Raw genomic sequence first — 25,569 nt, forward strand, 5'->3', positions numbered from 1 at the left:
TTTTAAATACTTGTGCCTATTTTCATTATCTTTGTCTTGTTATTGCTGACCTTCATACCATACCTATCACAACAGTTATTCAATTTAGTCAGGGAATCTTGCAGACTTGTAGCGGATTTATTTAGAAATATAACATCATCCGCATAAAGCAAGAAGCTGACATTAACATTCCAATTTTGATAACAGGTTTAATACCACTTTCCTTCATAATGTAATCCATATAGATAATGAATAACAGAGGTGATAATGTACATCCTTGTCTAACACCAGATTTAACATTAAACCATCTCCCTTCTTACTAAATAGCTTAAAGATATTAAAACATACAATAGAATATACATTAAAATAAATTTTAACACACTTCCAATATTTCAAATTGGAATATTAAAATTTATTTTAATGTATATTCTATCGTACGTTGTAATTTCCTTAAGCTATTTAGTAAGAATGTATACACAACATCTAAGCCTTTCCACGAGAAAAACCATCTCCCTGTACTTCCTTCAATTCTAACCGCTGACTTACAACTCAAATAAAGACTAAGTATTGCTTGATATAATGATCCACTGACAACATACAACTGTAGCGTTTTGAATAGCTTCTCTCTTGGCACTTTGTCATATGCTTTTTCAAAATCTACAAAACTTAAATACATATCTTTGTTATATTCCCATTACTTTTCAACTACTTGTTGTAATGTGAATATCTGTTCCTGACAGCCTCTATTTGGCCTGAATCCAGCTTGTTGATCACCAAGCTTCTCTTCCACAATCATTCTCAACCGTTTCTCAAGTATACTGGCATAAATCTTATGCCAGGAACACTCAGTAGAGAAATAGCTCTGTAATTCTTACAATCAGTTTTATTTCCCTTTTTATATATGGGTACTATGAGAGCTCTACTCCAATCATCTGGAATTCATCCTTCTGTACAGGATCTCTGAACTATGCAATATAGCCGCTGTAAAACTTTCATACCTCCATACTTGAGCATTTCTGGTCTAATATCATCTACTCCTGCTGCCTTTCCACATTTCAGACTTTTGATGACTTTTTCTACTCAAGTATGGATATGTATTCCTGATTGCATGCCTGGTCATTGTTTTTTTTTTTTATCACTGTGCTGTCATCACTGCTTGTTTCATTTAGCAATTTTTCGAAGTAATTACTCGATACTTCAAGAATATCTTTTTCTCCAGTTTTCACATCACCTTTATCATCTCTAATTTCTTTTACAGCATTCTTTCCTCCATTTCTGAACTTCTTCAACAACCTCCAGAATATCTTGGCACCTTCTTGATATTTATTTTCTATGTTCTTACCAAAGTCTTCCCATGACTTTTGTTTAGACTTATTTGCCAGAAACTTTTGATATGCTTTCTTCTTTTCCTTCACTGCCTCTTTAACTTCCTGTGTCCACCAGGAAGCTCTGATTTGCTTATCCTTGCAGACAACCTCAGCACATGCCTCTCTGGCAGAATCAACCAATGTTTTCTTCAAAGCTTGCAACTAAATCTCCAAGATTTGATTCCTGTTCTCAAACTCTTTCATTTTTTCTTGAATAATGTTTGTATATTTTAGTCTAGAGTTCACATCTGAGAGCTGCTCAACTTGTATTCGTTTTAAAACTTTCTTACATTTTCTTCATTTCAATATGAAATTCAATTTCATTCTGCTCAAGACTAAATGGTGATCAGTCCAATTTCAAATCCTTTGTACACTCTTAGTGTCCTGCAATATTGAGAGTACATAACTATCAAGAATAACATAGTCAATGAGACTTTTCTTATTCCTTTCCTCTTCTCTCCATGTGAATTTGTGCACTTTATGTTGGAACATGGTGTTAGTAATAACCAGTCCATGTCCTCGGCAGAAATCCAACAAGAATTTACCATTATTATTGGCTTTCCTCTTTCCTCCAAATTTTCCCAAAATATTTTTGTGTCTGGCAATCATTTCCTACTCTGCTATTTAGATTCTCAACAAAGACCAACTTTTCATTTTTCATTGTATCAGTTGCTTTCTCTAAACCCTTAAAAAATTCCTCCACTTCTACCTTAGTAGAACCTTCTGCAGGACCATAGGCACAAATAAGTCTCACTGTCCAGTTCCCCACTCTCATATTTTGCCACATCACTCTACTTGAGATTGACTGCCATTCAAGAAGATTAGCCTCGTATTTAGTGCTGAATACTATGGCTACTCCTTCTTTTCCTTCATTGTCATTGCATGTATATAACATTTTGTATTTATTGCTCAGAAAGATCTCACCAGTTTTTGTCTTTTTTGTTTCAGTCACCCCTATTATGTCAATCTGGTACTTATCTAATTCCTCAGCTAGCTCCATTTCTTTGCCATTCAGGCTTCTTATTTTGATAGTACCGATCTTCAATTCTGGTGATATTGAGTTAGGGTGTGTTTTAGGATTTTTTCCAGTAGCTGACTTTTCGCGGTTCGCCCTGGTTCCCTGGCGAAACAACGGGGGCCTTGTTTAACTGGGCGATGCCCTAGCCGGCATGAAATTCTATCATGTTGTCCCATCATTTAATATTGTGATTTAAGCCAATAAGAATACAATTTGGTCGGCTAAATCCCAAATTGCCAGCCCATCCTCGTTTGTTCAGTATCCAGGTAGATACCTAACAGGGCGCACCACGAGAAGGTGAGGATTGGATATTAGGTAAGAAGCTCTGGCCGGTTCTCCACATTCCTTTAAAGGCTATGTGGAGGTCTGCTTTCAATTATACAGCTTTGATCCTTAAGCATCCTGAATATAATTTCTTGACATCTTTAATTAATAAAGAGTTGAAATGTTTTGCTTGTTCTTTATCTGTATCCTGATTAGGTTTCCCAATCAGGATACAAATGATTTGTCTCTCTACTGTTAATTTTCACACAAAATTTGTTATTACAGCAGTTGTTCAATTTAGCTATGGAATCCTGCAGACTTGTACTGAATTTATTTTAAAGTATAGCAACAAATACATAAAGTTAAGAACCGAGTTAAATATCTCCAATTTCAGTATCTTATCTAATGCCACTTTCTTTCATAATGTAATCCATGCAGATGATGAACAGTTATTCATCTTGGACATTTGATGAATAGCTGTGGAGATAATATGCACCCTAGTCTCACACCTGATTTGACATCAAGCCATCTATCTTCCTTTCCTCCTTCAATTCCAACTGCTAACTTACAACTTAAATATAGCTTAAAATATCTAACTACTGACATACAATTTAAATACTGCTCAATATAATGTCCTATTTACATATTTAATTTGTAGTTTTGGACAGCTTCTCTTTCTCTCTCAGCACCTTGTCATATGACTTTTCCAGATATACAAAACTTAAAAACAAATCCTAGATTCCTATGATTTCTCAACAATCTGTCATAAAATGGAAATTTAATCCTAACAATGTCTATCAGGTAACTCAGAATGTTCTTCTGCAAGTTTCTTTTCAACCATTTTCTAAACTCTTCTCAAATATGCTTGCATAAATATGACATAGAACATTCAGGGGAGAAATTCCTCTGTAATTCTCACAATTGCTTTTATTTCCTTTTTTCGTAGTCTATGAGCTCTACTCCAATCATCTGGAATTCGACCTTCCAATTAGGCCTCCCAATTATGTAGCACAACTACTGTAAAGCATATATACCTCATGTGACATTCATGTCATCTACACCAGTTGCATTTCCCACATTTCAAGTTTCTGATAGCTTTTTCTACCTAAAGTAGAAATGTGTATTCCTGATTGCATTCTTCTTGAATATTTTCTTCCAGAGTTCTGTCAATGTTTCATTGATTTAACAACCTCTGAATGTTATTACTCACAGTATCTAGAATATCTTCAGTTTTAATGTTACATTTTTTATTTCTTGTACAGTACTCTGTCATCCATTTTTAACATTTTTTCAAGCCTCAAGAAGATTTAGCTACTCTTCCTGATATCTATTTTCTATTCTACCAAAGTCTTTGCAAAACTTTTGTTGCCACTTTTATACATAAACTCTCTTACATTTTTTTTATTTTATCTGCACTCTCTCAGGGTTAAATGTGAGTTATGAAGAACTTTCTCTTTTCTAGGAATGTCCCTTCTTACATTCCTCATTGAAGTTCAGATTTTTCTATCAGTGCAAGCAACTTCACCATATGCCTCCTTGTCCAAATCAATCAAGGTTTTCTTCACTTTGGCAATGAATTACCAAGGTTTGTTTTCAAAATCATTCATTTTTTTCATGAAATATCTGTATATTTCAGTCTAGTCTACAGTTCGCCATTGAACCCCTTGACTGATCCCTTTTAAAACTTTATTTTCCTTCTCAATATGATCTATAATATCACTCTGCCAAAAACTAAAAGATGATCACATCCACTCCAAATCCCTTGCATACTCTGGTATTTTCAGAACCAGCAAGAAGATATGACTATTGGTGATAACAGAGTTAATACTTTGTGTTTCTTCTCCATATGAATTTGAGCACATGTTTATGTTGAGAGCAAGGTGTTAGTAATGACTAGTTCATATCCTGAACAAACAATCCATTTGACTGATTATAGCAAACTTGTAAGAAGACCACAGGAATGGTTTGTTACACTGGAGAATTTATTATAGTGATTTTTTTTTTTTTAGCACAGCATTCTATTTATGAGCTTTGGCTGGAACATTTTGGTAGTCTTTTATAATGAACAAATTTATAGTGATGTAATATATACATAACATGCTATATATAACATAATATATAACCGGTCTAGTTGGCCGAGTGGTTAGCTTATCTGCTCTCCAGCCAAAAGGCTGCGGGTTCGATTCCTGCAATGGACATGGATGTTTATGATTGTCTGCGAAAATACTAGTGGTGGAGGTCGGTGGTAGATGGCATTAGTGTAGATGATAGAGGTAGTTGCAGTTGATGGTGACGGAGTTGTAGAGTCAGTGCCCTCCTTAAATGAGTCTTTGGACTCCCTGAAGGTCAAAGCTGTATAACTGAGAGGAGACCTCTACATAGCCTTTAAAGGAATGCAGAGAACCAACCAGAGCTTCTGATCTAATGTCCAATCCTCACCTTCTTGTAGTGCACCCTGTTGGGTATCTACTTGGATACTGAACGAACGAGGATGGACTGGCAATTTGGGATTTAGCCAAACAAATTGTATTCTTATTGGTTAAACCAAAATAAAAAATGATGGTACAACATGACAAAATTTCATGCCGGCTGGGGCGTCGCCCGGTTAAACAAGGCCACCACTGTTTTCGCCAGGGAACCAGGGCGAACAGCGAAAAGTCAGCTACTGTAACAAATCTGAAAACAAACCCCAACTCAACATCACCAGAGTTAAAGATCGGTACTATCAACATAAGAAGCCTGAATGGCAAAGAAATGGAGCTAGCTGAGGAATTAGATAAGTACCAGATCGACATAATACGGGTGACTGAAACAAAAAAATAACAAAAACTGGTGAGATCTTTTTGATCAATAAATACAAAATGTTATATTCAGGCAATGACAATCAAAGAAAAGAAGGAGTAGCCATAGTATTCAACACAAAATACGAAGCTAATCTTCTTGGATGGCAGTCAGTCTCAAGTAGAGTAATGTGAGCAAATATGAGAATGGAGAACTGGACAATGAGACTTATTTGTGCCTATGGCCCCGCAGAAGGTTCTACTAAGGTAGAAGTGGAGGAATTTTTTGAGACTTTAGAAAAAGCAACTGACACAATGAAAAAGGAAAAGTTGGTCCTTGTTGGGGATCTAAATAGTAGAGTAAGAAATGATTGTAAGACACACAGAAATATTTTGGGAAAATTTGGAGAAAAGAGCAAAGCTAATAATAATGGCAAATATCTGTTGGATTTCTGCTCAGGACATGGACTGGTTATTACTAACATCATATTCCAACATAAAAATGTGCATAAATTCACACAGAGAGAAGAGGCAAAGAATAAGAAAAGTCTCATTGACTATAATATTGTTGATAGTGATGTTTTCTCTCTGGTGCAAGACACTAGAGTGTACAGAGGATTTGAAATTGGAAGTGATCACCATTTAGTCTTGTGCAGGATAAAATTGAATTTCATATTGAAAAGAAGAGCATGTAAGAAAGTTTTAAAACGAATAAAAGTTGAGTAGCTCTCAGATGTGAACTGTAGACTAAAATATACAAATATTATTCAAGAAAAAATGAAAGAGTTTAAGAACAGGAATCAAACCTTGGAGACTCAGTGGCAAGCCTTGAAGAAAGCCCTGATTGATTCAGCTAGAGAGGCATGTGGTGAAGTTGTCTGCAAGGATAGAAAAATTAGAACTCCATGGTGGACACAAGAAGTTAAAGAGGCAGTGAAGGAAAAGAAGAAAGCATATCAAAAGTTTTTGTCAAATAAGTCAGCTTGTGCTCTTAGAGAATACAGAGAAAAATGTAAGAAAGCTAAACACTGTAAAACTAGCTAAACAAAAGGCATTTTGTTTAGCAACTTTGGCAAGAATATACAAAATAAATATCAAGGTGGCAAAATATTCTGGAGGTTGTTGAAGAAGCTTAGGAATGGAGGAAAGAGTGCTGTAAAAGGAGTTAGAGATGATAGAGGTGACATGAAAACGGGAGAAAAAGATACCCTTGAAGTATGGAGTAATTAATTTGAAAAACTGCTAAATGAAACAAGCAGTGATGACAGCACAGTGATAAAAAACTGAACAGGCATGCAGTCAGGAATACATGTTCCATACTTGAAGTAGAAAAAGCCATCAAAGGCTTGAAATGTGGAAAGGCAGCAGGAGTAGATGATATTCGACCAGAAATGCTGAAGTATGGTGGTATAAGAGTCTTACAGTGGCTGCACTGCATAGTTCAGAAAGCCTGGACAGAGGGATGAATTCCTGATGATTGGAGCAGAGCTCTCATAGCACCCATATATAAAAAGGGAAATAAAACTGAATGCGAGAATTACAGAGACATTTCATTACTGAGTGTTCCTGGTAAGATATATGCAAATATACTTGAGAAAAAGTTGAGAAGAATTGTGTAAGAAAAGCTTGGTGAAGAATAAGATGGATTCAGGCCAAATAGAGGCTGTCAGGATCAGATCTTCACTTTACGAAAAATAGTCGAGAAAGCATGAGAACATAACAAAGATCTGTATTTAAGTTTTGTCGATTTGGAAAAGGCATATGACAAGGTGCCAAGAGAGAAGCTATTCAATATGCTACAGTTATTATATGGTGTCAATGGAGCATTATATCAAGCAATACTTAGTCTTTACTTGACTTGTAAGTCAGCAGTTAGAATTGAAGGAAGTACAGGAAGATGGTTTAATGTTAAATCTGGTGTGAGACATGGATGTACATTATCCCCTCTGTTATTCATTATCTATGGATCACATTATGAAAGAAAGTGGTATTAAATATGATATCAAAATTGGAGATGTTAATGTCAGCTCTTTGCTTTATGCAGACGATGTTATACTTCTAAATAAATCCGCTACAAGTCTGCAAGATTCTCTGACTAAATTGAATAACTGTTGTAATAGATATGGTATGAAGGTCGGCATTAAAAAGACAAAGACAATGAAAATAGGCAGAATCATTGAAAATGTCAACTGTGTTGTGAATGGAGAACCTGTGGAACAAGTAAAACATTTCAGTTACTTAGGCACGATTTTTAGTGAAGATGGCAAATTAAATATAGAAATAGACAACAGAATCAGCAAAGCTGGTATGGTGGAAAGTCAACTGAATAAATTCATATGGAATAAGAGAGAAATTAGTCAGAACACTAAATTAGCTGTATACAAGATAGTGTTCAAACCAGTTTTAACTTATGGATCTGAGAGCTAGGTCAGAAGTAAAACACTTGACCAAAGTCTAGATACTGCAGATAAGATTATAGGCATGAACAGATGGCATCAATGGCAATATCATATTAAAAACGAGGATATTAGGAAAGAACTTGACATTGTCAGCATCCAGGAATGCGTTAGCAGAGCTAATCTCAGGTGGTACGGTCACTTAAACAGAATGGGCGAAGAAAGATTAGCAAAACAAGTGTTCTCTGCCAGGTTGGCAGCAAAACGACCCAGAGGAAGACCAAGATATAGATGGATTGATACAAAGTGCCTTAGACGATAGAAATATAAGATCTGATAATGTTGGAGTCTTGACAAGTAACGGACTGATTTGGAGGAAAATTGTAGACAGGAAGTTAGTAATGATGTAATTTTTTTCATGTAGTACTACATGAAAAAAATTAGGGATATGATAGTACTATCATATCCTGTACACCCCTTGAGGGTACATGGCAGGAATTTAATGATGATGATAATAATATAAACATCTCTTATAGTGATGCTTGACATATATTGAGTCAATTCCACTTACCATTATTATTATTAGCATTGCTCTTTCCTCCAAATTTCCCAAAACATTTTAAATGCATCTTATATTCATTTCCCACTCTGCTGTTTAGATCTCCAACAAAAACCAGCTTTTCCTTTACATCAACTGCCTTCCTTAATGACTCAAAACACTGGTCCACTTCTTCCTTAGTAGAACCTTCTGTAGGGCCATAAGCACAAATAAGTCTAATTATCCAATTTCTTATTTTGATGTTTGTCCACATTATCAATCTACTTGAAACAGCCTGCCATTCAAGATTATCATTGTGTTTCATGTTAAACACTCACTGTATATGACTAGGTGTCTAGAGAAAAACATTTCAAAAAACTACAATTATATAGGGTAAATGGAACATTATACAAAGCAATACATAGTCTATATGTAAGCTGTCTGTCAGCAGTTAGAATTGAAGGAAATACAGGAAGATGGTTTGATGTAAATTCAGGGGTAAGACAAGGATGAACATCATCTCCACTCTTATTCATCATCTATATGGATCATATTATTAAAGAAAGTAGCATTAGGCCTGATATTAGAATTGGATATGTCAAACTTAGTTCTTTGTTTTGTGCAGATGATGTTGTACTCCTAAACACATCTAGTGCAGGACTCCAAGATTCTCTAACTGAATTGAATAACAGCTGTAACAAATTTTGCATGAAAATCAGCAATAAAAAGATCAAAACTATGAAAATAAGAATAAACAGAAAAATTCAGCTGCATTCTGTATGGAGATCCTACAGAATAAGTGAAATATTTCAGAATATTTAGGCACAGTTTTTAGTGAAGATAGCAGGTTAAATCTGGAAATAAACAACAAAATAAGCAAAGCTGGTATGGTAGGTAGTCAGCTGAATAAATTTATATGGAATAAGAAAGAAATCAGCCAAAACACCAAAAACTAGCAGTATATAAGACAGTGAGTGTATACTGGTAGTTTTAAGTTATGGATCTAAGAGATGGGTTAGAAATAAAGAACATGATCAAAGACTAGAGATCTTCTTTTCTTCTTCTTGAATTAACTGGTACCTGGATGTGGGTTGGTCCCTTAACCAATATGCTGTTGTGGGTGCTGCTGGACTATGGATACTACATATAATTGTTCGCCTGATGTCAAGGGTTTTCTGCTTCACTCCTGTGAGACAGAGCTGCTGGTGTTCTTTAGTCCATGTTCAATTTGCTTGATTCAAGTTTTCTTAGGGGTAGCTGGTTGTGTTTTCCAGTATGCAGATCGTTGCTGCCATTGATGAGGTAGGCACTGTTGATCCATTCTGCACACATGCCGAAACCAGTAAAGTCTACATTTTTGAAGTTCTTTAATTGAAAGTTGGTTGTCACACCAAGTCCTGATGGTAGTGTTTTGGATATGGTGGAGTAGTGATATCTGTAGTATGTGATGGAGGCATTGCATTTGAAATGTCTCTAGTTTGTTTAGGTCAGTTTGAAGTAGCTTCTGAGTTTCTGATCCATACAGGAGGACAGGCATGATCAGTGAGCAAAAGAGGAGCATCCTTGTTTTGAGCGAGATCTTATGTTTCTTCCATAGGCACCAATTTAGTGAACCAAAGGCAGTGGCAGCCACAATTCTGCTGTTGATGCAATTTTCCTTGCCTGTATGAGTGAACAGAGGTATCTAAATTCGTTCACCTGCTCAATTTGGATGCCATGAAGGTAAGCAATGTATGGTGAGCCATCAGTTGTCATGGCCTTGGTTTTGTCAATATTGACTTGTAGTCCACTGGTTGGATTAGAGATCATAGATATGAGGGTTCTGAACCAATGACATCAATGGCAGAATCATAATAAAAATGAAGATATCAGAAAGGAAACTGACATTACTGACATTTGAGAATGTGTAAGCAGAGCTAATCTAAGGTTGTATGGCCACTTAAACAGAATGGGTGAGGAAAGGTTAGCAAAACTATTGTTGATGCCAAGACAGCAGGAAAGAGATTCAGAGGAAAACAGGGTCTAAGTAGACTGATTCCGTCAGAAGTGCCTGAGAGCACAAAATGTTAGATATGACAACAGTGCTTGCAAGTAACAGACTAATTTGGAAGAAAATTGTTGATAGGAGATTAATAATAATATAAACCTAATCATGTGTAGTGCTCTTATAGTAACGTAAACACCCCTTGAGGATACATAATAGGAAATTGATGATGATATATTTGGGTTTGTCAAGATTCCTCTGACTACTTTACTGGCAATAAATCAAAGGGAGAAATAAATATCATGTTTCACACTTAAAATATCAATAAATATACAATCATATTAAAGCAGTTGATAATTTTTACCTTTGAAGACTTTGGCCAGTTTTCATATGTACATGATGGACACACCCATTTAACTGAACGAGTCCATGCTTTATTCCTATCATTATGATAATTATCTGAAATATTACTTGATTCAGGCTCAGCAAGAAGTTTTCCCCTCCCAGGACTACCAGTTTCTGGTTTAGGACTTGTAGGAGTTGAGCATGATGGTAAGCTTTTTTTGCGTACAGTTAAGCACTGTGTGCATTTTGTAGCTCGAGGCCAATTCATATATGTACACATATGACATGCCCATTTGTTGTAAGGATTAGATGAACTGTTACTGTTAGTTGTAGTACTGTTAATGCCACGTAATGTATCAACACTTGATTCTGTAATCAGCGGTGCCATCTGAAATAAAATAATTAGAAAATATTATTTTGCTGTTTCAAATAGCTCAGAGAATACGTAGGTGACAAGTTTCAAAGAATATTATAATGTTTCAAAGAATACTATAATGGTGTTGTTACATAATGGAAAGAAACAACTGTATAGGATTATTATCCAATATTTTGTCCCAGTGTCCAAGTTAACTGAGGATAAAGTAATATTATCTTCAGTTATTAACCGCGATATACTTGAAGAATATTGATTCTACTCAGACTGATTTGTCATTTAACCTGAAACAGATCCTTATTTCCAAATTTATGGGATGCCAAAACACAAAGAAAACATCCCATAGAGACCCATAAACTTGTAAAATACTAACCAAAGTGCTCTCTCTCTCTCACATCAGGGACCATATCCCGTCCCAGATAAAAAAAATTAGTGCAATTTTAAGCCTCCCCCTCAGCCATCCTCAAAAATATTAAAGGAATGGTAGTTTTAACATATCTTTCTTTTTGCTAATCTCTCTCTCTCTCTATAAAAATAACTTCCAAATTAATCAGTCTCCTTCTTCTTCCTACAGCCAATATTTCTATTTTATTCAATTTTACCAAAAACTCTGGTTATTCAACTTGCTATAATAAAAAAAACCTGTAAAGAAAAGAAGGTACTGTTTTGTGTGCTCCATAGGGTGAAACGTTTTCCATAGGGTGTTCTCTCTTTCTCATCAGGGTCCATATCCCTTCCTAGATAAAAAAATTAGTGCAATTTTAAGCATCCCCTCAGCCATCCTCAAAAATATTAAAGGAATGGTAGTTTTAACATAGCTTTCTTACTGCTAATCTCTCTCTCTCTCTCTCTAAAAATAACTTCCAAATTAATCAGCCTTCTTCTTCCTACAGCCAATATTTCTATTTTATTCAATTTTAACAAAAACTCTGGTTATTCAATTTGCTATAATAAAACCTATAAAGAAAATGAAGGTATTGTGTGCTCCATAGGGTGAAACTTTTTTTTTTCAGTGTGGAAACTGGAAAACATGCCTCACTGTTGTCCACTCCTATCCTGTTCTACTATACAGCCACACTACAATAATGATATCTGACTGCAACACAGATAGGTTAGAAAAGTTTTCAGTAACCAGACCAGCCAAATTCCACAATGCAATTGTTCATACTATGGCCAAATATTGGCCATAGCAAGTATCTACAATCCTTCCATAGTTCATACTATAGCAGGAGAGCAGATACTTGCAGGATAGTGGATAGCGAGGATCAGAATATCAGAACACCAAGACTACCTCCATTTCAATCACTATTGCTGCTCAAGATTGGTAGACCATGCCCTAGAAACCTGTCACAGGATGGATCTTATGAAAACAAGTGTCCACTCGGTTAGCCTAGTGGCTATATGCTTTGCAACTATATGCCTGGGGAAGGAGTGTCCTAGGTTCGATTCCTGTTGGTGATGTGAGGAGTTTAAGGATCTTCCTCAGCAATAGCCAAGTTAGCCGGTCTTGGGCATGGACAACAGGTTTTTCCCCAGTTTAACTGGGGATTTTCATCCTGCAAGCAGGCAAACTGGCCCTGTTTTGTATAATACATAGCATTATACGGACATGTATAATACATAGCATTATACACGTGTAAAGATATATGCATTGCATATACACACACGGGCATAGGATTCAACTGAAATTTTATTGGTGTAATGATACAGGTGAGTGATGCACATGATGGCAAAAAGAGAGCTGAAGGACAATTACAAAGGGATCTGTGGTAGGCAATCTGGTCATCATCAATAGCGCGTTGCACTGCCTGCAATACGGTCTGGTATGGTGGCGAACAGATGCCTGATGTTGTCCTGTGGCAGACTGGCCTAGATGTGTTGGACGCTGTGCTCCAAATTCTAGATATTGCGGCATGGTGGGAGCTGGCATTTCAGCTGCTCAATAAGGGACAAGTCTGGGGTGCGGGCTGGCCATGGAAGTGTCTGTACATGACGTAGGCAGGCCTGGGCAACCCGAGCCGTGTCCGGACAGGCATTATCCTGCTGGTATAGCGCTCCTGGTATCCTGGCCAGGAATGGGAGAACGTGGGGCCGTAGGATGTCGTCCACATGCCGCTGCCTCGTCAATGCGTCACGTACCACAAGGGGGGGGGGGTGATCGGCTATTGCAGGCTATGGTTCCCCGGGAGGTGTGGTGCTCAATAGCGAGGTTGGGATTGTGTCGTTGACAGGGGGTCCTCCACACCCGGACACGATGATCATCAGTCCCCAAGAAGAAGCGGCACTCATCGCTGAAGACCACACGTCGCCAGTCTGTGGCGTTCCATGTTGCTCTCGCCTGGCACCACTGCAGGAGTCGGCGATGTTGCGGTGTTAATGGAAGCACACGTAAGGGGTTGCTGGGATCGTAGATTTGCCTCTGCGAGTTGTCAGGAAATGGTTCATGGGCACACAGGAGCCCCTACATCTGCCGGGTCACTGTGGGATCCCTCCGTGCTTGCCGCACGATCCGTCGATCCTCTCTAGCATTGGTCCTCCTGATCCGACTGGTGCCACTGTACCGTGTGACAGTGCCGGAACTTGTCCACAGCTCCCAACACTATAGGACGGTATGGTCAGAACAGTTCATGTGCACGCCTATCACCCTCCGATTTTCAGGCCAATGATCATGCCTCTGTCAAAGTCCGTAAGTTGCTTAAATCGATGTCTCTGGCATCTACCCGGCATTATTGTCACTCTGTACTCCAGCTTGCATCAGTAGGTGCTTTTCGCTTTAATCGACTATCGACTACACGCCAGCTTTATAAGGCTGCCGGTTCGTGTTTGCAGCGACACCGCAGGGTGTGTGGGCATGTGCAATCGCACACCAAACTTGGATCATTTGCATACCATCCCGAACTCTAGCTATTTGCTTAGTTTTGCCGTTGTACCATGTTTTCTTCCAGGTGCGCTAATTTCTTTGTCCATGTGTGTATAATGCATTATGCATGTGTGTAAGGATGTGCATAATACATTATGGGATATATATAATGCATAATATGTGTGCAAGAATATGTGCATTGCATTATGGGATACTAAGGCAACTGATGTGAAGTCATTAGCATCTATATACAAGCAGCCCAGTCATGAAGTTACTTCACACAAACTTTATTTGCTTACACTTGGATAAAAGATTAAACTAAGAATATCATTTCTTCGCATCGTTAATTTATAGTACCATATTTACTTGAATATAACTCACTTTTTTTCCCAAAATTAAAGTTAAAAAATTGTGGTGCAAGATATATGCAGGGAATTTCAGAAACTTAAAAAAAAAATACAAAAAAAAAAACTAAATTGGCATTTATAATTAAATCCTCAGTATTCATTATAATGTATAATTGCTCACATTTATTCATAAAATGAATGCATTTAAATGAAATTTAAATTTACGTGATTGGCTACCCACCTTCATCACACTATATATCTGAATCTTTAGCGACAATGTTTCTGTAATTAAATTAAAAGCCACAGATCCAGAACATTAGGGATGCCTGTTTGTAAAAAAACTATTGGCAATTATTTCTGGCGAAATCATGTCCTAAGCTCTCAAAATCCAGTTGCACAATAGATCCCTACTGGAGTCAGGATGAAGCCACTGGTTGCCATCCACTCTGTGTAGAACCTAAACCTCATCTCATTCACCACTCCACCCCTGTGCACTCCAAGATCAAGTAGAAGTCAATGCTCTCACTGCCACATTTCCTCTATGGCTGTTTCCATTTCTATGTATATGATTGGTGAGGTATTAACAAAAGATCACGCGACTCAATGACAAAGGCAAGCTGACTATTGTTGAGTTGAAATGCTGATTCTCTTAAACAAAATTCCAAATATCTGAAACTGCCATAACTATCTATTTCTTAAAGTTTTAAACGTTTTTCATGTGCGAGGTATATGCAAAACTTTTTAATTTCTTTTTACATACAGTAAAATCAGAGGTGCAAGATATACATGAGGGCGAGTTACATTCAAGTAAATACGATATACCCAAGTGAAAAAACTTTAAACAAATTATCCTACTATGGACAAAGAGAAAAATCTATTGACCAACACACTGAAGAACACATTCAAGATGTTGAATGCCAAAGAAGTGATGCCTCAGCTTCATCATCGCATGTATTCTCTTCAGCTGACCCACAGAACGCTTTGGCAATGAGACATCACGTGTCATGAAGTAGTCTGAACTATCACAACATTGCTATGACATAACTGAGAGAATTTCAAAATCATTAGAAATGGCATGGATACAAAACATCTAAATATAAATCCAAGTATCATCCTAGTCATTGTTAGCCAAATGCATATGGTGAATGTGTAAACATATATAACATGCTCAACAATGCAATGCACAATTATAAATATTTTTAAAATCATCACTCTTGTATAACTATATAGTGGTTATCATCTTTTGTTAATTTCTATGGTTTGTCTTCTTTTTTGCTCTTGCACTCAAAGGATCCTATGTAATTAGAATGAATAATGCGTTTTTTAATTAAAGTAACTGTTACTATCTTATTTCACCTCTCCTTACAGACATGTATCATGCATTGCATCATACATGTCTGTAATACATTTATACAATGAATAACATTACACGCGTGTAAGGATATGTGCGTTCCATTATAGGATACTAACACAATTGATGTGAAGTCATTAGCTGAGTCATAACAATAACAAAGAGTCATATACTGTATATATATTTTGTAAATTAAAGATGTTTTCCTTTTAGTTATAAAGGTGTCTCTTTAGAGACACCTTTATAACTCTAAAGGTGTCTCTCTGGTTATTCTCAGTTGAATAACCAGAAATTATAAACTGAATTTCTGAATGAATAGTGCTTAAGGGTCAAAGTTGTATAACTGAGATGAAACCATCACATAGCCTATAAAGGAATGCAGGGAACCTAATGTCCAATCCTCACATTCTCATGGTGCATCCTGTTAGATATCTACCTGGATACTGAATGAATGAGAATGGGCTAGCAATTTGGGATTTAGCCGACCAAATTGTATTCTTATTGGTTTAAACCACAATGTAAAATCATGGTACAACATGGCACAAATTTATGCTGGCTGGGGCATCGCCCGGTTAAACAAGCCTCCCCCTCATCGTCGTTTTTGCCAGAGAACCAGGGCAAACAGCGAAAAGTCAACTACTGGAATAAATCCTGAAACACGTCTAATTCAACATCATCACAGTATAAGATCGGTACTATCAATATAAGAAGCTTAAATAGCAAAGAAATGAAACTAGCAGAAAAATTGGATAAGTACTGAATCAGTATAATAGGAGTTAGTGAAACACAAAAGACAAAAACTGGTGAGATCTTTTTGAGCAATAACTACAAAATGTTATATTCAGGAAACGACAATCAAGGAAAAGAAGGAGTAGCTATAGTAATCAACACTAAACACAAGGCTAATTTTCTTGAATGGCAGGTAATATCAAGTAGAATGAGGTGGGAAATTATCAGAAGGGGAAACAGAACTGAGACTTATTTGTGCCTATGGTCCCACAGAAGGTTCTACTAAGGTAGAAGTGGAGGAATTTTTTGAGAGTTTATAGAAAGCAACAGACACAATGAAAAATAGCAGAATAGGAAATGATCATCAGAATACAGAAATATTTTGGGAAAATTTGGTGGCTTTTTGCCATTATTATTAGTTTCTTATAACAATTGCAAATACCTGTTGGATTTCTACTCAGGACATGGATATAGTTATTACTAATACCATGCTCACATTAAAATATGCACAAATTCACATGGAGAGAAGCAAGGAATAAGAAAAGTCTCATCAACTATGTTATTCTTGATAGTGATGTACTCTTCATATTACAGGACACTAAGAATGTACAAAGGATTTGAAATTGGAACTGATCACCATTTAGTCTTCAGCAGGATAAAATTGAATTTCATACTGAAAAGAAGAACATGTAAGAAAGTTTTAAAGCAAATAAACGTTAAGCAGCTTTCAGATGTTAACTGTAGACCAAAACACACAAACATTATTCAAGAAAAAATGAAAGAGTTTGAGAATAGGAACCAAACTTTAGAGATTCAGTGGCAAGCCCTGAAGAACACATTGACTGATTCATGTGGTGAGAGCCATGTGGTGAGGCTGTCTGCAAGGATAGAAAAATCAGAACGCCATGGTGGACACAAGATGATAAAGAGGCAGTGAAGGAAAAGAAGAAAGCATATTGAAAGTACCTGGCTAATAATCAGCTTGTGCTCTTAGAGAATACAAAGACAAATGTAAGAAAGTTAAACACTGTGGAAGTCATGGGAAGACTTTGGTAAGAACATAGAAAATATCATGAAGGTAGCAAAATATTCTGAAGGTTGTTAAAAAAAGCTCACAAATGATGGAAAGAGTGCTGTAAAAGGAATTAGAGACAACAAAGGTGACATGAAAACTAGAGAAAACGATATCCTTGATGTATAGAGTAATTACTTTGAAAAATAGCTAAATGAAACAATCAGTTACAGCAGTGGTAAAAAAAAAAATCAACAGACATACAATCAGCACTACATATCGCAACTTGAAGTAGGAAAAGCAATCAAAAACCTGAAATGTGAAAAGGCAGCTTGAGTAGATGATGGTCAACCAGAAATGCTCAAGTATGGAGGTATAAAAGTCTTACAGTGGCTGCACTGCACAGTTCAAAAGGCCTGGACAGAGGATGAATTCCAGATGATTGGAGTACAGCTCTCATAGTACCCATATACGAAAAGGGAAATAAAACTGAATGTGAGAATTACAGAGGTATTTCTCTACTGAGTGTTCCTGGCAAGATTTATGTCAATGTACTTGAGAAACAGTTGAGAAGAATTGTGGAAGAAAAGCTTGGTGAAGAACAAGCTGGATTCAGGCCAAATAGAGGGTGTCAGGATCAGATCTTCACTTTACGACAAATAGTCGAGAAAGCATGGGAATATAACAGAGATTTGTATTTAAGTTTTGTTGATTTGGAAAAGGCATATGACAAGTTGCCAAGAGAGAAGCTATTCAATACAATACAGTTATATGGTATCAGTGGAGCATTATATCAAGCAATACGTAGTCTTTATTTCAGTTGTAAGTCAGCAGTTAGAATTGAAGGAAGTACAGGAAGATGGTTTAATATTAAATCTGGTGTGAGACAAGGATGTACATTATCCCCTCTGTTATTCATTATCTATATGGATCACATTATGAAGGAAAGTGGTATTAAACATGATTTCAAAATTGGAGATGTTAATGTCAGCTCTTTGCTTTATGCGGATGATGTTATACTTCTAAATAAATCCGCTAAAAGTCTGCAAGATTCTCTGACTAAATTGAATAGCTGTTGTAATAGATATGATATGAAGCAATAAAAAGACAAAGACAATGAAAAAAAACAGAATCATTGAAAATGTCAACTGGGTTGTGAATGGAGAACCTGTGGAACAAGTGAAACACATAAGCTACTTAGGCATGATTTTTACTGAAGATGGTAAATTAAATATAGAAATAGACAACAGAATCAGCAAAGCTGGTATGGCAGGAAGTCAATTGAATAAATTTATATGGAATAAGAGAGAAATTAGTCGGAACACTAAATTAGCTGTATACAAGATGGTGTTCAAACCAGTTTTAACTTATTGATCTGAGAGCTGGGTCAGAAGTAAAACACTTGACCAAAGACTAGAGACCACAGATATGAGAGTCCTGAGAAAGATTATAGGCGTGAACAGATGGCATCAATGGCAATATCATATTAAAAACGAGGATATTGGGAAAGAACTTGACATTGTCAACATCCAGGAATGCGTTAGCAGAGCTAATCTCAGGTGGTATGGTCACTTAAACAGAATGGGCGAAGAAAGATTAGCAAAACAAGTGTTCTCTGCCAGGTTGGCAGCAAAACGACCCAGAGGAAGACCAAGGTATAGGTGGACTGATACGGTACAAAGGTGCCTTAGACGATAGAAATATAAGATCTGATAATGTTGAAGCCTTCACAAGTAACAGACTGATTTGGAGGAAAATTGTAGATAGGAAGTTGGTAATGATGTAATTTTTTTCATGCAGTACTACATGAAAAAAATTAGGGATATTTTTTGAACAAGGTTCTAGGAGATTTAAGTTTATCATTGTTTTTTGGTAGAACAGTGGAAAGGAATGGCTCTTTGCTTATTTCAATGGACAGGTATTCTAAGTCAATCTAAGTGTTTCCTAATTTCATGATTATATTGTAAAGTGGATGATCTCTTTAGTCTAGATTTTCTTGTTCAGGCATCGAAAGTCTTGAGTTTGCTGCTCTTGATTGTACTCTGTCAAGTTTTACTTTTGAGCTAGTAGAAGCTGGAGCCCAAATTGATGAGGCATATTCCATAGTGGGTCCTATGAGTGCAGTATATGTAGTTTTGAGTGTCTTCGCTTTTGCACCCCACTTTGTTCCACAAAGCCTTCTGATGATATTAAGCTTTTTAAGAGCTTTATTAGATATATTTGTAATATGAATTATAAATCTCAGTTCACTACCTAGGGTTAGGCCTAAGTATTTTGGAGACTGTTTTTTCTATTTTGGTATTATATATTTTGATTTGGGGGTTGAAATTGTGTCAATTTTTTTATCACTGGAGAAGATGCTCAGTTTTGTTTTTTCGGACTAAAGAGCTTGCATTAATAATTACATCAATGTTGAGTAGTTTTGTAACTAAAGTATAACATGGTCTACCAATGTTTGATAGAATACACTAGATCATGTGTGTCAAACTCCTGGCCTGAGACGAATATTTTTGTGGCCCAGCCAAACATTTGCAATGAAAGTGATTACTACATATAGCCGTGTTGCATGCATTTCCTTTACATGCAAGTGAACCATTTCCCCCACTATTTCTACCAGCCGATTATATACCTACTATCATGTGCCAGTGCCACGCCCAGTTGTCAGTCTTGTTTGAACTGACTTGTTTGGTGTGCGTAACAGGAAATATTTCGCTTTCGGTGAACAAGAAAAATAAGTTTATTTACATTACTTATTAATTTGTGCAGTTATTTAGTGTCTGGTAAGTTGATGTTCAAGAAAAAATATCAGTTTTTATTAAAATATTCAGCATGTCTCTATCGAAAACAAGTGATAGTAATAAGCGAAAAATTGCTGACGAATATTGAAATTTCCAAGTAAAGTGGAAATTGGAGTATTTTTGCTGTGAAGTAAAAAATAAAATAATCTGCTTAATATGTAATAATGTTATCAGTATACCAAAGTTATACAACACTAATCGTCACTATGAACAACATAAATCAAAATATGATAATTACGAGGGATTAATGAGACAAGAAAAGGTGAAAGAACTCAAGTCAGGACTGAAAAAACAACAGTTCGTGTTTACTAAAGTATCACCAAAAGTGAAGCGGCAGTGCATGCAAGCTCATCTTGTCGGAGTTGATAGCTAAACACTCGAAACCTTTTACTGAAGGTAATTTCATTAAGGAATGTATAATTAAAGCTGCAAAAATTATTTGTCCTGAAAATATAAAGGCTTTTCAAACAATCTCTTTGTCTTGAAATACAGTTGCGGAAAGAATTACTGATTTGGCCGACAATTTAAGTGTTCAGATCAAAGCAAAATCATCTAGTTTCGAAGCTTTTTCCATTGCCTGTACGAGAGTACGGACATTGGGGGCGTAGCTCAATTAGCTGTGCTTCTTTGTGCTTGCGACACGGATTTCAATTTTTGAGGAATTATTGGAATTAGTACCAATGCATAACACTAGTACAGGACAAGATATATTTAATTGTGTTTTTGAACTTCTGCAAAAATACAATCTACCTCTGTCAAAATTAACTTCTGTAGCTACAGATGGAGCTCCTTCTATAACCGGAAAAAACAATGGTTTCGTGGCATTACTGCAAAAAAACAAAGTGAAATTTATGACGGATCCAAGATTCATCATACACATTGCATTATACATCAAGAAGTATTATGCGCGAAAGTAATAAACATGGAAAATGTGTTGCCATCTATCAAAAAAATCATTAATTTCATAAAATCTCGAGGCTTAAAGCAGCGACAGTTCTCTGCTTTCTTAAGTGAATTAGCGAATATTCCGGTTTGTCCTACTATACCGAGGTACATTGGCTATCCTGCTCCAAGATTCTTAAACAATTCTGGGACTTGGAAGAAGAAACATGTCAGTTCTTAATAACTAAAAATCAAGACAAGGCTGTTTTTTTGACACAGTGCGGTTGCAAGATTAATCCTTCATGGTTGATATAACAAAACACTTATATGATTTAAATTTAAAACTGCAAGGAAAAGATCAGATCATTACGAACATGTGTGACCAAGTTAAGGCATTCAAATATAAACTAGTTCTTTGGGAAAAGCAGTTTAAAAATGAAGATTTAACGCACTTTCCGACATGCAACATGAACAAATAAAGTTTAAGTGGAACTGCATCGTATCAAAAATACAGAGAAAAAATTGTAAGCCTTAGAACTGAATTTGAAACAAAGTTTGCAGATTTTAATTTTTGGAAGACAAGTTTTCTTTGTAAGTTTTTCATAAATATTGAATCAGTACCTAATCAAATGCAAATGGAGGTAATTGAGATCCAGTGCGATTCAGATTTGAAGGCAAAATTCAGTGAAGTTGCCATGCCTGGATTTTACAAATATTTACTTGCCACGTTTAAAAATGCTCGAAAATTCGCATATGAAATTATATCCATGCTTGGAAGTATTTATCGGTGTGAGCAGTTATTTACAATTATGAAGGGAAATAAGTCTCCTGTCAGATCCAGAATTACTGACATTCACCTTGGATCAGTTTTGAAAGTAATCATTGCGAACAAGATTTCCCCCAAAGTAGGAAAGATAGTAGCAGAGAAGAGATGCCAAGTGTCAGGGAGAAAACATTAATTTTATTGTTGTTCTTGTTCTTTTTTTATACTGTACTTTTCAAAATAAATCTGCGTTTTTATGAAAATTGAAGCTTTTGTTTTTTGCGGCCCATAAACTTAAACCTTGTTTATTTGGCCCGTGTTAGCCTTTGAGTTTGATATGCTTGCACTAGATGGAAGAGAACAAGGAAACAATAAGGGATCAACAAAATTTTGTTTCACAAGTTAGCTGAAATTGGTATACATGAGGTTCTTCATATAAGTGTTTCCCCCTACAAAACTTTGATATGACCACATCTGAATTACTGTGCACAGTGTAAATTTTATTTAGTTATTTTAAAATCTTATTTAATCTTTATTCTTATTAAATCATTAAATCTTTGTCTGCTGTGCCTTTGTAAAATCTTTACTTTTCTATATTTTCCTTTTATCTATCTACTTCCTTACTTATATTTATTCTTGCCCCCCCCCCTTTGTCTGCAGTTAGATAGACCTCGCGTAGTAAGTCTATCCAACATAACAGTCCCTGAGCAATCGCACAATATCAATTAAGAAATTTATTTAATCGTAATGACTGCAACACTTGATTGACCTTTTTATGTTTGAAAGTCAGGGCAAGGAGATAACAAAATTAATTTAATACTTCTATACAATTTCTTTATATGCAAGTCGTGGCTCGTAACTTTATTCTATTCCCGCATGTTCGTTAATATTTTCGGGATAGTGCATTGGCTAAGGAATGAGAACCAGGTAATTACAAAACAAAAACATATTTATTATCAAACTAAAGGATATGATACAAAGCACATAAAAATTAATAAAAGAATTACTTAATCTAAAGCACTTTAACACACAAAGACAACTTGTTATCTTAAGCAACAGAAACTATAGTGCATTCACTATCAGAAAACTTATTGTACTTTGAAATAACGGAGTCTTCTATGACACCACTTGGCCTGCAAGCATGCATAAATATTCCAAGAAGGATCGCATTAACTTTCTTCCAACATATTCAATACCTAACTGATACAATTTCAGATACTATCACACGCAACTTATGAATTAGACATACTTAACAATACATGTTTTTCCCTTATTTCAAATTTAATTAACCACCAGTTAACAAGTACCTCTCTCAATCCTTTACGATTTCGAGTTACATTCATATAACATATTACAACAAAGTAATGGCTTACTTGCTAACACTCTCGAGAGGGAAGTCCGATTTACATTCCGTAACACATAGAGACTGGAGCGTCTTCAGTCCGGTCAATCCTCGAGGGTTTTCCTTCGTTGGACGTGATGGGGTTCTGCCGTAGCTATCCGAAGCCTAGAGAGCGAGCTGGCGGCGGCAGCAGGAAGAACTATCCTCCTGGATTCAGGGAAGGAACCCCAATAGAAGTTATAAGTCAAGCAAGAGACCAAGGACCAAAAAGCCCAGAACGTGCAGCATTGCCTTTTATTCTATTTTCAGTCCTTTGTTCTTAATTCAGAGTATTCCAGGATTAGCCAGAAGCAATGAAAGAAATGACGTCATTGCTGGTCACTTGACCTTACGATTTTGGTGGTATTCAGCGCTAATCCGGCATAACTCCTATTAAGCTTTTACAAACAAGTCTAAAGTGCAGGTGCATTCTAACAGTAATTTATTCTTTAATATTTTTACATCTTACTAAGCACATTTTTTCTTATAATTTCAGACAAAAAATTGGAAATTCTTTAGTGAAAATTCCCTAAAAAATTATTTCTCGTGAGATTTTACACACAGATCTGGTCACCTAGATTTTACTGGGAATGAAGAAGTGTTAGAATGGGTCCAGAGGCAAATGACAAAGACAGTGAGTAGTCTGTGGAATACTTCCTACAAGGAAAGATATATCGACTTTGTGGGTTTCAGAAGATGGAAATGTATATCATGCTCAGTTAAAAATCTGTAAGAGAAAGAAGCGCACCAAAAGAAGTGTTTTTTTTTTTTTTTTTGAAAATATTCATAAAATCCATCTGGGCAGAACAAGCATTCAAAATATATACTTATGTCAAGAACAATGAACAGTACTTTTGACAATATTAGTAATATTACTTTAGTTTCTTCCACTAGTTGTATTTCTTTTTAAATGCACCGCACTATTAACAAGTGGAAATGAGTAATGAATCATACTGTAATGATTGTATCTTCTATGATCTACAGTGATTGTTGTAAACCAGAAGGATTGATTAACCCCCCCCCCAACAACCAGCCATGATGTTTATAGACGTCCAGGTAAATCTGGATACGATTTTGTAACACCTATTGAATAACGTGGATTAAAAGTGCAATTTGGTCTCACTATTTCATCCACATCGGCCAGTAGGGAGGTTAATGTGCATACATGACTGCATGATTGTTTCATCATATACCTACCTACACACACCCACACTAATTAATATATCATGTATATGCAGATAGTATGCTTTATTACAAGCTTAATTTTTGAAAAATTAGCATACTTTGTGAACATGCTAACAAATTTAGATCCTATATTCAGTTCATAATTAAAAGACTTTAAATTCAAACAGACCTGACTTTAAACAAAGGATTTATATAGTTAGCTCTCATGATGGCAAACACAGGTATAACAAACTTGCTCCCTATAACAAACTTGAAAGGTCCCATCCAATGCCTCATAGGCTTTGGGTAGAACTTTCAACCAAAAAGAAATTCACTACAGCAAATTATCCAACTATAACAAACTGTTCTCGTGGTCTCTATGAGCTTGCTATAGTGAGGGTCAATTGCAATTCATTTATTTCAAAAGTCAGTTGTGCACTGATTAAATATATAATCCTCATCTTCAACTCAAAATGGAAACTTTTATATATCTTGCCTTCCCCTTAATGCATTGGGCTCAAAAAAGTAACTTGACAGACATCAGGCTAAACAGCCTGTTGTGGGCAAGTAGTTTGACATCATGTGAACTTAATCAATGCTTTGATAGTTCATTCCTTTCATAGTTAAGCATTCATTATTAAATAATTATGGAAACAACTACCGTGTTATAATATACACCAAAATAATCACCCAACATTTTTAGCGTCATATGAAGGTCATCTGGAACATAAACAGAGACAAGCTATGCTACAATCTACATAGTGCTAAAGTCATACTGATTTGATCAACCGTTAACACTACTTGCTTGATCACTGATGAAAAAAAAAAAAAAAAACACCTTACTACATCAAAGTTAGACCCCTGTTATTTGATTATAATCACTAAGAAATATATTAAGCTAGAGAGCAATGAACTCTTACACAATTACTTACATGATGGCCAATAAGGGCTGAAATTATTTCTTAGTCCTAAAGAAAGGGTTTGCTTGAAAGAACTTATGCTGTGGGTTGAATGTGTGCCATAGAAATTCTTGGAATTTTTTGCTGCCATTATTGTTTAAATTAGGATGGTTGATCAAAATTTAATAGGCTTCCATGAATTTACGTTCATACCAGGTTTTTGTATGATGTAAAGAACATGTATCTTTCCAATCGATTTGGTGTAAGGTGTTAAGAGTGTGATCTGAGAGGCCTACCTTTGTTAAATTTAATGTGTTGTTAAAGTTCTTTTTTTTTTTT

At 35.9% G+C, this 25,569-nt stretch overlaps 1 protein-coding gene across 2 annotated transcripts in view; it reads right to left on the reverse strand.

The window, feature by feature from the left end:
• trbd (ubiquitin thioesterase trabid) overlaps positions 1 to 25,569 on the reverse strand; it is a 320,379-nt gene that overhangs the window by 245,966 nt on the left and 48,844 nt on the right. For both annotated transcript variants that reach the window (XM_090393330.1, XM_090393331.1), the window contains one exon: positions 10,691 to 11,059. In XM_090393330.1, coding sequence (XP_090249456.1) covers positions 10,691 to 11,059 — 369 coding nt within the window. The remainder of the gene's footprint in view (positions 1 to 10,690; positions 11,060 to 25,569) is intronic.

Source organism: Typopeltis vanoorti, chromosome 5, assembly GCF_054136105.1.
Source record: "Typopeltis vanoorti isolate ZY-2024b chromosome 5, IOZ_Tvanoo_1.0, whole genome shotgun sequence".
NCBI classification, from domain to species: domain Eukaryota; kingdom Metazoa; phylum Arthropoda; class Arachnida; order Uropygi; family Thelyphonidae; genus Typopeltis; species Typopeltis vanoorti.